We start from the raw sequence: 15,334 nt of genomic DNA on the forward strand, positions 1-15,334 counted from the left end.
GATCGTCAAAAGTGGAAGAGGCAGGGCCAAATCCGCAGCAGCCGCCAATGAAAACAACCCACGCTGCGCTTTCGCGTCAGGTTTCACCCATGGGCACGGCGTTTATCCGGCGGCCCCCGCTAGTCGAAAGATACGTCGGAAAGCGGGCGGGGACTGCAGCATCCTCGCACCTCCGGGCTTCCGCTGGAGCCGCTAAAAGAGGGAGAGAGAGAGAGAGAAATGCGATATATCGAAGATCGTACACTTGCATAAGTTAATTAGTACAGATTTGCACAGATTTTATTTTTTACCGCACGGGTTGCCGTACGGCACTTTAGTTGCATAAATACGTAACCTTCGTAAACGAGGATGCATCATCATCAGTGGTTTTTACAACTTTCTTTCGATGCGAAAGCGTCAAACGACCCCTTGAGCGAGAAAGCTGGCGTCTGTCGTCTGTACAAGCGAAAAACGGCACCTAAATTCCCATTGGCTACGATGCCAAGTCACGAGCGCGCCTCGACAGAGCGGAGAGGGCGGAAAGGTACACCGGCGGTATCGCCGCCACGCCACGTCACGTCACCCTCGCCCCCGGAAGCCGGTGTTATCGGCGCGTTCCTTGTCCGCGCAACCTCCGCGTTCTAGCGGCGTCACGGTAAGGCCAAATCAAAACGCGACAAGCCAACGCCTCCTAGATAGCAGGCCTGTGCACGCTGCTTTATGACGTCATGCTAAAGTAGTGACAAAAATTTACATACCCGATGACATTTTCATAGCCAAGCCCGGCGTGACAACAGCAGTGACGTCAAAGTCACCGCGGCTTCCTCAGGAGCGTCCCCGTTAGATTCTACGGCAGTCCTGGCAAGGTAGAATGCCGTCACGGATCGAAGTGAACCGTACTTGTGCTACTAGGATGCGTTGGCTCAAGCGTCTCGACGCGCTCGCTTGCCCGCGAGGAGTTCATAACTCGAAGGACTGCTCAGCGGCGTTCAATTTGAGATTCACAACTCATATGAAGTGCTTAAGTGGCCTCAGATATTTTTTTCCTTGGCTTTTGTCCCTAGACCTTCTGCAGATGCGTCAAAGGACACTGGTCTAGGGACACTGGTTACTGCCAGAGCACTTTGCCGCACTTCGCAGAGGCTTCAGCTGCTGGGCCCTAGGCTCAGATTGCGGAAGGTGTTAGGATAGCCCCTCAACCAGACCTCCTTGCCTTTACACACACCGGGCATTTTATTGCGATAGCAATTATATGGACACTTCAACCGGATTTCTTCCATCGTCGTCGTCGTCGCCGTGAGGTTCCGTATAAAGTCCAAGGGCGATAAAATCGGCGCCGCGCGCCGTATGCGCGAGCGAAAGCGTGCGGGGGACGCGCGTTATCACGGAGAGCGAACGCACGGCGGAAAGCAAACGCGACCGTCGCTCGAAAGGACGTGGGGGTATGGGAGGGAGGGAAGGAGGCACGGCGATGCTGTGCTCCGGCACCAAAGGCGTATCCTGCAACCAGGCGCAAGGGGAACTTGCTACTCAATCTCCCACGCGAAAGCAAGAAAGCGGGAAGGCAGTGCGGGAGGAGCGGGGGGGGGGGGGGGGGCGCAGCTTCTACTCTGCCAACAACCGCACCATCTCTTATCTCTACACGGCTCTGACCTTTGTATGCGCTGTGCATTCGCCGCTCAGTTTCCGTTGAAGCGATAGACCGCACGAACCTTCGGCCGCTGCGCTTGCTGCCAGCGTTTTGGCAGTCGTTGTCTGCGGTCATTCAGTCTGCTTGTGCGCGCTAACACCACGCTTGTTAATTCAGTTAGTAATAGTCGAGCCACATGCTCATTCTCCAACGCGCGCTACACATGCACTGCTGCCCGGATCGGCAGCGCAGCGCAACAGGTGTGTCCCTTCGCACGCGCTGCCCACGGGAAGCGCTTCTCATCAACACCACCGTTTCACACGCGACTTGTCGTGGTCATCGAGTCTCTCTTCATGTCGGTCTACTTACGCCGCAGCACACCTGCTTACTTAATCAGCTCATGTTTACTACAATTCATATTGCTACCAAAGCCGCTCACCTTACTTCGTATGACATTGCTGTGTTGCTATCGCATTCATTGCTTCGCCCTTAGGGCGAAACTGTGCATGACGTTTTTTTTTATTCAATAATGCGGACGTTCGAGCCGCATTCCCGCCGTGGGAGTCACCGTCGTGATGTCCCGCTATCGACGACGCATGCACGGTTCGCGCGTGAAGGTGTAGCGCATATCATCATCAGCAGCAGCAGCATCAGCCCATATTTATGTCTATACTGCAGGACGAAGGCCTCTCCCTCCGATCTCCAATTACCCTTCCCTTGCGCTATAGCTGATTCCCAACTTGCGGTTGCAAATTTCATCACCCTACCTAGTTTTCTGCCGTCTTCGATTGCGCTTCCCTTCCCTTGTCACCCATTCTGTAACTCTAATGATCCATCAGTTGTCCATCCTACGCATTACATGGCCTGCCCAGCTCCGTTTTCTTTTTCGCCCAATGTCAACTAGAATATCAGCTATCCCCGTTTGCTCTCTGATCCACAGCGCTCTCTTCCAGTCTCCTAATGTTACGCCTAAAATTTTTCGTTCCGTCGCTCTTTGCGCGGTCTCAACTTGTTCTCGAGCTTCTTTGTTAACCTCCAAGTTACTGCCCCATATGTGCATGGATTAGTCTGATCTTCGTGCTTGTGGCTTGAGAAGCTCTTTTGGCTTTCTGTACTATGCTTTATCTCTCAGATTTTTTATGCTTTATTGTCAGAACCCGGGCGCCAGCCGTCCCCCTGGTTACTGCCCTGCGGTTTCCCGCCAGTTTCATCTCGTGCACCGTGAATGTGCGACGTCTCCCAACGCCTACTGGCGGCGTCCCCAATAACGCCAGCGTTGCGAGAAGCCTGGTAGCCGTCAGGGTCGCTGTTCCTTATGCCAAGCAGCAGTTGATTTGCGTGCTGCGCCAGGCTAACATGTCGCAGCTTCGTATAGTTATAGAAGACCATCCGAGGAGTTCAAGCGAAATGCTGGCCCTTGCTATCGCTGTCGCTGCTTTGCCTTTCGGGAAAAAGTGCCAATTTTTCTTTATTGCGATACCTATAGACACTCCAAGCTTATTTTTGCCGTCGCCGTCGTCGTCGCTGTGAGGTTCCGTATAAAGTGCAAACGGTAACATCGTCGCCGCGCGCCGTACGCTGTACGCGCGAGTGAAAGCTTGCGAGGGTCATCGACGATCGCGGCTCAATCTCGCGCGCGCGAGGGAGGAAGGCCGGGCGCAAACGCGCCGACTTCATCGCGCGCGAGGCACGGAGGAAGGTGAAAGGTGGGGCGTTCTACTCCGGCGGCTGCTGCTTACGGCGCGGCCACGCCTTGAAAGCGATCTAACCGCCGTGGTTGCTTAGTGGTTGTGGTGTTCGGCTGCTAAGCACGAGGCCGCGGGATCGAATCCCGGCCACGGATGCCGCATTTCGATGGGGGCGAAATGCAGAAAACGCCCGTGTACTTCGATTTAGGTGCACGTTAAAGAACGCTAGGTGGTCCTAATTAATCCGGAGTCCCCCACTACGGCGTGCCTCATAATCAGATGGTGGTTTTGGCACGTAAAAATCTCAAATTTTTTTTAATTGAAAGCGATCTGCGACGTGGACAAACTGCGAGCCCGCCTCATCTTCAAAACGATCTAGTACTATGTGGACAAAGTACGCCACGCCGAGTGCCGGTAGCTTCGTATGCGCTGTGCTTTCGACGTTTAGTTCGCGTTGCAGTGAGAGACAGCACGAAGGTCACTTCACTCGCTGCTGCCGCGCCTCATCACTCCAACGTTTTTACAGCTGGTTCCCGCGGTCATCGAGCGAGATGTGTTCATGTTTACCTGCGCGTGCGTGACACCGTGCTTGTTAATTTAGTTAGTAGGCGAATGTTTACAAGTGTATACGGCCGATAAAACTACTATCCTTAGTTCTTATAGCTGTCTGCTAATTTGCTATCGCAATCGATGCTTCGCCTTTTGTGAGAAACTGTCACATTTCTTTTATATACAGTACATAGACCGGTGCCACAAAAAAAACTGCAGCAAAACTTCGCATTGGCTAAATTTATACAGGGTGTCCCAACTATCATGCACCAAGATTTAAAGATATGGAGATGCCGCGTAGCTGGACAGAACCAAGGTAATGTTGTCTGCCGTCGCTTGGAGATACTCAGATTATTTTTTTTCATTCTGCCTAATTACATAATTAGTCTTAATTAATTATTCGACTTCTCGAATATTATAATTATATGAAAAGTGTCAGTGAGAAAATTGTAGGGCAACATGAAAAACTCCTGATACAGCTTTCTGTTGCACAATCGCGCTGCATAAAATCGTTTTTCCGAGCGTGAAAGGAGCACGCGAGAATACACGCAAAGTGCCTCGAGCAGCCAGTCGCGCGGCAAATTTGAAGTTTACTGCCCGCTCCCCAGCTAGAGCAGTGCATGTATGCACCACGGTGTGGTATGTAACTCACAAAGCCCATGCACCATTCCAGTTCGAAGAAAATTAAAACAACTTTAGCACATTTTTTCCGGCCAAGGAAGTACATTCAAACCAATAAACAATGAAACGTTATTTGAGTTAAAGGTGAATCAGTGTAGCAATTAATAATTACTTATTAGTAGTTGCTTCACTGTGCTACCTATACAATTCAAACTTCGCTCCAGCCTGTCAAAAACGATGCTAACAGTTACAGCATGTTGAAGCGCTTAACTATGCGTTATCAAAGCACGTTGGGCATTGTGGGGTCTATAATTAACATTTCACGCATCGAGTAAATGAGGCGAGCCCGTACGACTTCTGCCGCAGAGCCTCGGCGACGGACACGTGCTCGGAGGACTTGAAGACGAAGGAGTCCGAGCCGGCCACGCCTCCGTAAGCATTGTCCTGCTCCAAGATGTCCGAGTCGAAGTCCGGCGGCATGGAGTAACGGCATACGTCGGCCACGATGTCCTGCTGGCTGCTGGGCAGGCAGGTGGCGGCCAGCACCATGCCTCCCAGTGCGGCCAGGTACAGGCGGTACATCCACGTGGCTAGGCGGCACGAGAAGCACAGCACGAATGGCCACGACAGGGGCACCAGCAGCAACACGGCGGCCACGGCCGAGAACTGCGTGCCGGAGAAGGCGGACGCACTAAGGAATTAAAGAGTACGCTATAACGAGAAACCAACCCTCCCAGCTAGGTGCTGCTGTCTTGCCAAGTGGTGGTGGTAAAAACTTTAACTAGTCAACAGAAAAGGACTTCTGAGATTACTCGAGGGCTTCTCGATGGCTTCGTGAGGTGGCCGTCAGACCGTGTCTTACGGCGACTTCTGAAGCCCAGGTCACGACCCGCAGTTGAACCGTAGGTTCCGAGCTGGTCACCGCAGCCTCCCACTGCTGTCGGTTGAATAGCTGCGCCATTCGGCTCTAGGTTTGAGCTCAGGGCATTCGTGTAAGATGTGTGCTAAATCGACTTTGTCGCGGCCACGCATAGCGTACGTTCGGGGGAGTCTATCTCCAGGTATCACACAGAACACGGAGAGATAAAACTTTATTGTGTCCATGAGGGGATTTGGGGGCGGCGGGGGTTGGGAGACTAACCCCCAGGCCTCCCCTTCCTCAGACGGCGGCCAGCCCTTGCTTTCTGGCGGCGTCTTCGGCCATCCGGACGGTCCAGAGCTGCTCTTCTGGGTCCAAGCTGAGCAGCAAAGTCTCCCACTGCTCGGCCGTAGTTATGATGCGTGTAGTGTTGGTGCGGTGGGTGTTGGTGGGTGTGGCTTTCGGGCATGCCCAGATGATGTGATCGAGGTCAGCGTGGGCCTCGCAAACTTTGCAGAGTGGGGAGTATGCATCGGGGTAAATGCGGTGGTATAGCACGGGGTTTGGGAAAATTCGCGTCTAAAGTAGTCGCCAAGTGGTGGATCGTGATTTATTCAGTGTTTTGTGTGCTGGGGGGTAGCGTAACCGCTCTCTGCAGTAGTGGAGGAGGATTTCTCTGAACACGAACACGGAGGAGAAAAATACGTACGTGTTGGAACATCGGATGGAATTACGGATGGAACATCGGTGTACTAGCAATTACGGACAATTACGGATTATGGACGGATTACAATGACACATAATTGCGGACAATTACGGTTGGAGCATCGATCTTCTAGCACAACGGCCCGATGATCTAACCACTCGGCCACTTTTTTTTAAAAGCAAAGCTTCCTTTGCGGACCCTCCAAGACTTTCCTGATAGCGGCTGCTGTCTTGCCGAATATATTTGTGGATAAGTATACAAAGGCTACATGAAGGTACACACGAAGTTATTCATATAAACCTTGTACGTTTATCACGCATGTCCAGTTCTGTTCCGCTAAGAAACATTGACTCCCTACACAAAACCTGCACGCAAGTTGGCCAACAGGCATCTCTAAATCCCACCGATCTGTTAATGGAATGGCAAATTATATTTAACGGATTGATTGATTTGCTTTAAATTCTTTGATTGCACCACTGGGTTCTTGGCCACTCCTCCAGAAATGTCATGTCCAGACTACGTACAACTCCTACATAAAACATGAACATACAATGTCGGCTTACAGATATCTTAAAGCCCGTGATTAACGGTTAATTATATTTCACGAATCCTTTCAGTTACTTTACTTTCGTTGATGTAGCCATTTTGCATGCTCCACTGGGGTTGTGCCAGTTCTTGGCCAATCCTCCAGAATGGGCAGGCCCGTAGCCGGGGGGGGGGGGGGGGGGGGGGGGGGGATTCTCCAGCAGGACTCCCGCCACCCCGCTGCGCAAGGCAACTTGTAAGCAGCTGCTCACCATGTGTAAGACTAAGCAGATCTTACCGTGCCCATTTCCTACGGCGCAGGGAGACAGCAAGAGCCGCAAGAGCCCTGGACTGAGGGCGCCTCCCAGCACAAGCAGGAAGACACCTGCTTGTTCTTTTTTAATAAATGTTTTCCACTTCCTCCTCTTCCTACGCCAGACGCCGCGTGAAGCTCTTCGGGAGTGTGCCTCACTAAAACGAATATTTCCGTTCTTCATCTTTTTATTTTTGGCGCTGAGTAACGCTGTTTCATTTTTATTAATGAAATCAATCGAGACGAATCGTCCGTATAAAAATATTATACTATTAGGAAGATCCATCTGAAAACTAAAAATATAAAACTATTAATAAAATAATATGTAAAAAGTGCGATTACATAGTGCGATTTTTACCGAAAATAATTACTGAAAAATAGGCGCTTTCCTCAAATAGATCAAGGCCGTCAGCAAGTGTCCCCCCACACCGAAAAGATTCCTGGCTACGGGCCTGAGAATGGGTATGCACGACTGTGACACAAGAGGTACAGAATCTCTAAATGTTACTTGATGCGTGTCGTATGCAAAAAAAAAACTTGTCGTCACCAAATTGTACGCGTCACCGTCAGCTGTAAATCATGTAATTAACCGCTTTAATTAGGCTTCACTTCGTATAGATTATAGCATGTGCGTTGGACCTGCATATTTTTTTTTTTTCTTTCCTTGTCGTAGTGTGTCTGCGCGGTACGGGTTCGTCTGGAGGACCAACTACAAACCTACACTTTCCCACACGGCCCGAAATACCATCTCATTTACCCCACACTTTACGAATACGATTGCAAATTCCGCCACACGCCAAACACTCTGTACCACGTGGCAATGCATGGAATGCGACCGAAACACCAACATCCCTCCTATCCCCCATCCCACACCGGATCAGTGGCAGACCCAGCTCACCAGTCTCAACCCTGATGACCAGCGCCGGTTGGTGAACAGGGTAAGGCAAGCGGCCAATCCACATTGCTTCCTGGAGTGAGGTGGCCACCAGCCAAAGAAAGGCGACCAAGCAACTCGTCTGCTCTTAATAAGTTCAATCTCTCCCTCTCTCTCTATCGCACCATTAGGCCCCAATCGCACGCATGTATCTCGTACGAGCACAACGTAACTCCGAGACGCGTGCGTCACATCGTGTAGCCGGTGTGCACGAGAGCACGTGTGCGCAAAAGCTCCAGCGGGAGCTTTGTGGCATCCGAAGGTTTAGCTGCGTCCCGTTTCTACGCCACTTTCGCTGACGGTTGCGGCGAGCGTTCGTCGCCAAAGTATTGACCCTTTTCCGGCGCTCCCGTGGGCGCTGCCATGTTTGATCACGTGGTGACGCGTCCATTGCTTGCCTCAGCTGCCTCCGTTGCCTCCGTATTTACAATGCAAGCGCGTGACGCCGGTACGGCGCAGCAAACCTCCGTTTCGACGCATATCGTAGATGGTGACTGTGTGGACGACACGAAGCTTTGGCCACAGCTTTAGAGGACATGTAAGTGCTTTCAGAGCTCATTACGCCTTGTCCAAACGGCTCGAGCACCGTATACGGTGCTTGTGCTAAAAGCGGGGTTAGAAGTGTATTCCAAGCTGTCCAAATTTTCCTCTTGTGTATTAAATCGGGATCACTGTGCTCGCTTTTATTTGGCAAATATTTTGAAGCAGCGGCTTGTCATGTTTCTGACTCAGTTAAGTTCCTCGGTTCCTCAGTGCGAGCACTATTTGATTGTTTATTTTCAGCCTAATCGCTCGTGGGTGTGCTCTGCTGCGATAAATTTGTTCTCGCGGCGCACAAAGCTGGGGATGTAAATGTTCTGTACTTTGTGGTAGCTTGTAGCAAAGACGTATTATCGCTAGTCCCTTGCTTACTTTGTGGACCGTCACGAAACGTTCAGCTTCCAACATTCGTGTCTTGTCGGTGTAGTCGCTGTCACTCGTGCTTCGGCACATTGATTCAAGTGTGCGCCCATTCGCTTATTATTGATACGTTATCGATAGGGTGAGTGTAAGTTTGCGCGCGAGTAGGGGTAGATGTGTGTAAATAACGTGCGAGAAACTTACTATGCCAGTAAGTGGCGTTACTTCCTTTTGGTACGAGAGATACTCACTCTTAAGTGCCGACGTTGTGGAGTTGAAGTCCTTTCTTTGGATGTTAGCTCTACAGCGCTGGCGGATGAATTATCTTTTTTTATCATCGAGGAAAGCCGTGTATCGCGAAGGGCCTGCAGCACAGGCAGTCCTTAGGTAGCAGCGGCGACACAGGTTGATTACATTCCTTAATATGTGACTCACTATTTTTGCCGCTAACTACCGCACACGTCTTCCCTTTATCGGTGCACATTTTGCAGCATGAATTGGGCGCAGTGCATTAGCGAACACCCACTTGCATTTCCGACAGCTGTTCGCACAGTAGCAGGGCAGAAGCAGTCGCACAGTAGCAGGGCAGAAGCAGTAATGGTTTTGTATTCGTGCGCATTCGCTGAGGCAACGTATGGCGCGCCACCGAAAGCGCCATCTCGTTCCTCTAGAGCAAACTGCTCCGCGAAAACGGTTAATACGCCGCGCGTCTCTGGTCGAGATGTGCCGTTTCGTTGTGTCGGATGACCAAAGCTTCGCTTGCACTGATACCCACAGCGTTAGTAAATTAATGAATATACCCTGTCACAATAAAAGGCCTCCCTTGCAGCGGGAATTAAGAGGCTTGGAAGCCAGAAAAGCCGCCAGAATGAAACAGGCAGGATCGCCGTAACGTCGTGGATTTTGCCGGCGTCCGCTCGGGCAATGTGCATTTTTCATCGGTAAAAATGAACTACATTGAATCGTAAAAGTGTCACGCACTGAGCTCAGCAAGTTGCAAGAACTTTTATTGAGCCACAACGGCCCAAACGCGAGAACATGTTTCGAAATTCGTGACGTCATACTGACGGAGTGGCGCGGGGGTTTCGGTGCGAACTTTAAAAAATGACTCAGACCTTCATTTTCTCTTATATTATTCCAAGCTACTACGAATAAATTAACGAAAATAGCGTTTCGAAACAATACCTTATCAGTCTAAACTAATTTAGTGTCTCTCTTTGGCGTCCCTTTGAAAGAAGAAGGATGCTCTGCGCCAAATCAGCGCTTTACTGGCGACGCGCGCAGGCAATACCGGCGCATTTTTTTTTGTCTAAATGTCAATGACAAGTCAAGAAACCAGGAGAGGTCCCTCGCACAGAAGCACGCTGCGCCTGCTTTCCGTTCATCCACCCTTCCAAAAAATAGTTCTAGCTTGCCTGTAAAACGCATTAAACTTCACCGTATTGGCTCGTTGGTTGCGCGGACTCACGTTGCAGGTACTGGAGAAAATCATGGCGCAGCTATCTCAGTGGTACCGTGCCCGTGGGTCGTGGCCTCCTTACGTCGACGTGCGCCTTCGGCTGGCTCGAGTTCCGAGGGCAGCAGAACAGCGCTACCTGGGAGACCGGGTGAGTGAGCCAGCGGCTTCTCAGGTGCTTCGGCAGCAATCCGCCGTGTCGATACAATTTTGGTCGCGCGCGGGTAAACAAATGCGCCCTGCCGGAGCAATGACGATGGTGCCTGATGATGATGATGATGATGATGATGATGATGATCCTTTATCACGGCTCGCACCCACTGAGGGGGATGGACCAAGAATCGGGCGGCAGTAGGTAGCTAAAAAAAATTCTTTTTGACAATGAGATACGCAAAATAAAAGAAGGCAAAAACAAAAACAAATATTTTTTTTATAACTGATGATGGTGGATTTTAAAAGCGATGTGGCTTCGTCTCTTCGTTGTCTTGAGCAGGGGTGCTCTTCTGGACATTGACGGATTCGCCATTTTGTCAGCTCCGATTGGTTGAAAATGCCGCCAATACAGAAACTGACAACATGGCGGCATTCTACAATGTCCTGAATAGTATCGCGGATAGGTAAACAAGAGCGCTATTATTCACATTGTCGAATTCGTCATGTTGTCAGCGCTGATTGGCCCAAAGAGGTCTATAAGACCTCTCTGAATGGCTGAAAATGCCGCCATTACAAAACTTGACAATATGGCGGAATTAGACAATGTCCAGAACAGAACTAGAGTGCACTAGAAAAATATTCTAGTACACTCTAACAGAACCCCGGATAAGGTAAGCAAGCGTGCCGTTCTGGAACATTGTCAGATTTTGCCCTATTACCATCTCTGTTTGACCACAGGGCTGCTGCGGCTGCTGATTAGCTCCTGACGCCCCCATTGCACTATTTGACAACTCCTATTATCCCCGAGTGTTTACGGCTTCTTCAAAACACACGCCGAAGGGTCAGGAGACACACTCGCATCTCCGACTCATTTCTCCTCTCTCCCGATGATGATGATTTATTGGCATCCCCTTCGAAACGTTGCGGCGACAAATAGTCACCTAGCCTAGCCTGCTTGAGTTAATCAGGTATGCTGTACATGCCTTTCATTCTGGCATTTTAGAGCGCAGCTCATAGGCACCCGTTCCAGCGGCGAGCGTCGGCGTCGGCGTAACCGAGCGAACGAGCACAGCGAAGGATGAAAGAGCGAACACGGAGCGCAGCGGGGGATGATCGAAAGACGCGAGGAAAGCGGAGGAGGAAGGGTATGGCAAAAACGTGAGAAACAAGTACGGCGACAATGACTACGAGATGGCACGCGTCGTCTGGGAAGTCTGTCGGCGGCGGCTGCTGTGAATCGCGCCCACGCGTCACCCACGCGCTGCCTCTCGCGATCTCCAGATTAGCGAGGCAGTCGCGCCACACTTCGCTCCTTTTGCAGCGTGCCACACGAGACAGATCGCCCGCGCCAGACAATATATCGCGAAATAAAAACACATATAGAGCTGCGCTCAATTTTCGCATTAGGGAGTATCGCAATCGTCGGTGAAATTTTTGCATACATCTCAATATTTTTTTTAACGTCTCTACCTTGTACCGCTACCTATGCCTGTAACGGATCCGGTCGTATCAAACTCTTTCCTGCTTTTTTTACATCAATACTCTAAACGTCTCTTGCTTATCTCAACTACTGACCGGTTGATGCCACCGTCCACTTTAAATCCAAGCGCTTCTGGGAGGTGTCGCTTCGCTTCCCGAACTCGTGCACTTCGCGTCATCTGGCGGAAGGCGCGGCAGTTAAAGAGGAAGCTTTAGCTCTGGCTCAACTCCGATGCCGCCTATTCAATTACATGTAAAATGCAGAAACGCTTTTCTGAGATAGCCACTGGGCCGATTTTAATGAAAATTGTTGCATTTGAGAGCAAAAGTTAAACTATAAGTGGCTGCTGGAAGCAAAATTCCGATTTAGGGCCTCAATTTTTTAATGAGCTCTGCAAAGATTGGCAAGCTTGGAAAAAAAATAGAAGCACAAAGTTCACAAATTCGTAGCTCTGCACCTAGAACAGATATCGCAGTTCTGTAAACTGCATTAGAGCTGCCAAAGCGGACAAATCTAATACGTCAATTTATATCTGACGTGAATTTGTTACATTGTTTACAAGGGTGTTGCAAAAGTGCTACTTGCATATTAGTGGTGTATCTGAGAGCCATGTATAATACATCAAATTTGTCCGCTTTAGATGTACTACTACTATATGCAATCCACAGAATTGTGATACCATTTTTCATTGCTAAGTTAGAGTGGAAAACTTCATGGTTTTGTTTACTGAAAGTTGGCAATGTCATTTTTTTTTCAGTAGCTAAGTAAAAAATCCGGCTACCAACAGTCACTAGATTATAACTTTTTCTTTTAAATGCAACAAACCTCATCAAGCTTGGTGCAGTGGTTGCCGAGAAAAACGATTTCTCCTTTCCCGTGTGTTTAGATAGGAGGCCCCGAGTTAAAGCTTTTTGGGTGAATCAAGATAAGAACGAACAGGTGGTCCTGGTCACCATTCCCGATTTTGATGAAATTTACTTTAGGCGCAGGTATTGGGCCCAGAACAATGATTCTGAACTTAGTTTGAAGAAAAAAAATTTTGTTAGCCTGAAAAAAAGTGCACGAATTTCAGCCGTCGAAAACTCTTTTCCGACTTTTGCGATTTCTGAACTTTGAGTGCACATAGAGAACCAATGCTGCACTTCTCGATCGCAATATTTTTTCCCACAAAGAACAAGTGAAATGCTACCTTACGAGTATTTTATTGCACTTGGCTACAGAAGGAACCTTGAGAAAAAAAATCACAAACATGGTAAACGGACCAAAATACCTGTAATTCAGGAATTTATTGCTCTAGACTAATTAATGTGGGGATAATGAAACTCGGTGCACATAAACTTTTAAGTCTTCAAATTCTTTCAAAATAATTTTTGTTGCTTTGTCAAGCACCGTTATAATTAAAAATTGCACTGAAACTTGAATGGTTTGCCAAAAACATCGAATTTTGAAAATAATTTTCTGAAAAAAGCCATTTTTAATTTGTTTGAAAATCACTCTGGCTGAGGTCAAGGACGTTGTCTACCCCTTTGCGTAAAAAAACGTTGCATCCTTTGAGTACCGAACAAGTCACAATGCATCAAATCTGACCACACTCAGCCTAGCAACCGTGTCACTGATTTTGTGCTGCAAGTCGGACGCAGGTCGTTTAAAAATAATTGTACCCGACATACTCATAAAGAAGCCCTCAAAAAATAAAAATAAGAAAATAGAAAAGAAATACGCCACCAGGTTGCATGGTGCCACAGGCTTTGTGTTCCAATCCGGCACTTAGCAATCGCTAGCAGGCAATGCGTGGTGGCGCTCACGTTTCATCAGTGCCGCTTCGATTGCAAGTGGAGTCCGCCTGCGTGTGACACCGAAGTTCGGAGAGTGAATGAGATAAGGAATGTAGAAAGTGAAAGGCAAAAGCTGTCGGTGCGTCAACATGGTATATTACATTAGGTCTGCCGGTAGTTTTTCTGAGGACGCCTCCAGTGCATGACGCATGTTTCTTCCTCCGCTGCGATGGCTGGAGCCGCAAAGTATAGCCTGAAACACGTGGTTTGTGCTGACTATCTGCAGAGACACAAGAAAATTTTGTATCAGCGGAAGTGTCGTAGCGTAGAGGACTTGGACATTGATCAAATAAGGCAACACCTGCCTGTTCCTGTTCGAGAAACATATTTTCTCTGCAGGAACTGTGTCGATTGCTTCAAGGCACTGACCGCGGATTCTTCAACTTCTCCGGCTCCTGAGCACACGCTGACACATGAGAATGCATCGACACTGGTTAAAACATCTGGAAATGACGTTTCATCTGAGTCTGAGGAGGCATCTATGTCACAGGAAGTGTTCCTCCAAAACAAGCGGTCGTTGAAGAGCATGATAGGCATGTGCGGTGCCCAGATGTTTCGCCACTAAGACCTCCACATTTTATTAAAACATCGAAGCTCATATACCAAGCAAAAGGAAGGAGAAATTGAGCATGGTCTCAAGAAGACAGTTAGGTTCAGTTTATCGCAGCAAATGACACAGAAAGCCAGCCTGTGACATCAACAGAAAGCTCCAATACCTGTTCAGGCAGGCTGAACAACGTAAAGCAAGCCTTCAAAGCTTCGGAGTCGTTCAGTGAGTGTTGTCGTCTTTTAACTTTGCTGCCAAAGTCGGTTGACATCAAAGAGATACAGCATGTTATTCCAGCAGCGACACACTACATGATCCGTAAGTGCAGAAAGTACAAAGAAAATCATGGTGTGTGGTCCGGCCCTGACCCTTACACAAGAGAAAAGGTAACCAGAAAGATTTCGAAGCAGCATTGCACTATTACACTGAAGATGAGTTTATTTGTAGCCAACCAAGCCCAAATACGAAGGATGTGGTTCACGGTATACTGGATGGCAAGAAAGAATTTATTGCGAAAAGTGTAATGACACGCTCTATACGAGAAACTTACCGCGTGTTTAAGGAAGCTCATCCTGACACTGCAATCGGTCGGACCAAGTTCTACTCTTTGCGACCGAAATGTGGCACGCCACGCCGACACAGGAAGTATGTGTCTGTGTGTATTGTGCCAACATAAAATTGGCATTATGTGCCATCAACTCTGCTTCCGATATGGTGCAAGTTTTAACTCCTAAGCTACTAAAAGTTGCATTACGCTTCAAAAGCTGCCATTGAATCTTTCAGGTGATTGAAGGCAAGATAATGGGTTGTGGTTCCTGCAAGGCCTAGTATTCAGTCGTGGCATATGTGGGAGTGCAAGTGACCCATAACTCCGAGCTGCAGTTGTTCGTGGCAAGAACAGTTGCTTTGGATAAGCAACCTCTTCGGCAGTGAAATCGAATGTCACATGTTGGTAAAAAAAGGCGCAAGACCAGATTAATAAAATACAGCCCCATGGCAACAGTACCATCAGCCTTCTTCCTCGGCCACATTGGCATACAACAGGTTGTAACCCACACAGGACAACATCGATTGTTGGCAGCGTTATATTTGATCAATGAATATTACGTTGAATGAGTTCTTGCATAGCTCATCAAATCAGAACGCACGAAATCAGTGT

General features: G+C 48.8%; 1 protein-coding gene across 1 annotated transcript; it reads right to left on the reverse strand.

The window, feature by feature from the left end:
• Positions 1-9: 9 nt before the first annotated feature.
• LOC119463980 (uncharacterized) lies at positions 10-10,365 on the reverse strand. The gene is made up of 3 exons (XM_037724802.2): positions 10,173-10,365; positions 4,820-5,133; positions 10-192 (listed from the first exon to the last, which is right to left on the reverse strand). Exons 1-3 carry the CDS (start codon positions 10,194-10,196, stop codon positions 120-122), a joined length of 411 nt encoding a protein of 136 aa, XP_037580730.2. The 5' UTR covers positions 10,197-10,365; the 3' UTR covers positions 10-119.
• Between the last annotated feature and the right edge of the window lie 4,969 nt (positions 10,366-15,334).

This window comes from Dermacentor silvarum, chromosome 9 (genome assembly GCF_013339745.2).
Source record: "Dermacentor silvarum isolate Dsil-2018 chromosome 9, BIME_Dsil_1.4, whole genome shotgun sequence".
NCBI lineage: Eukaryota > Metazoa > Arthropoda > Arachnida > Ixodida > Ixodidae > Dermacentor > Dermacentor silvarum.

Bases quoted from the DNA above. Each gene is read 5' to 3' on its own strand.
- LOC119463980 (XM_037724802.2), bottom strand. From the start codon at position 10,196: ATGATTTTCTCCAGTACCTGCAAC. The intron at 5,134-10,172 runs GTGAGTCCGCGC...TCCGGCACGCAG, and splicing joins TTTTCTCCAGTACCTGCAAC to TTCTCGGCCGTGGCCGCCGT. The intron at 193-4,819 runs GTACGGGCTCGC...TCCCTCTTTTAG, and splicing joins GAGGCTCTGCGGCAGAAGTC to CGGCTCCAGCGGAAGCCCGG.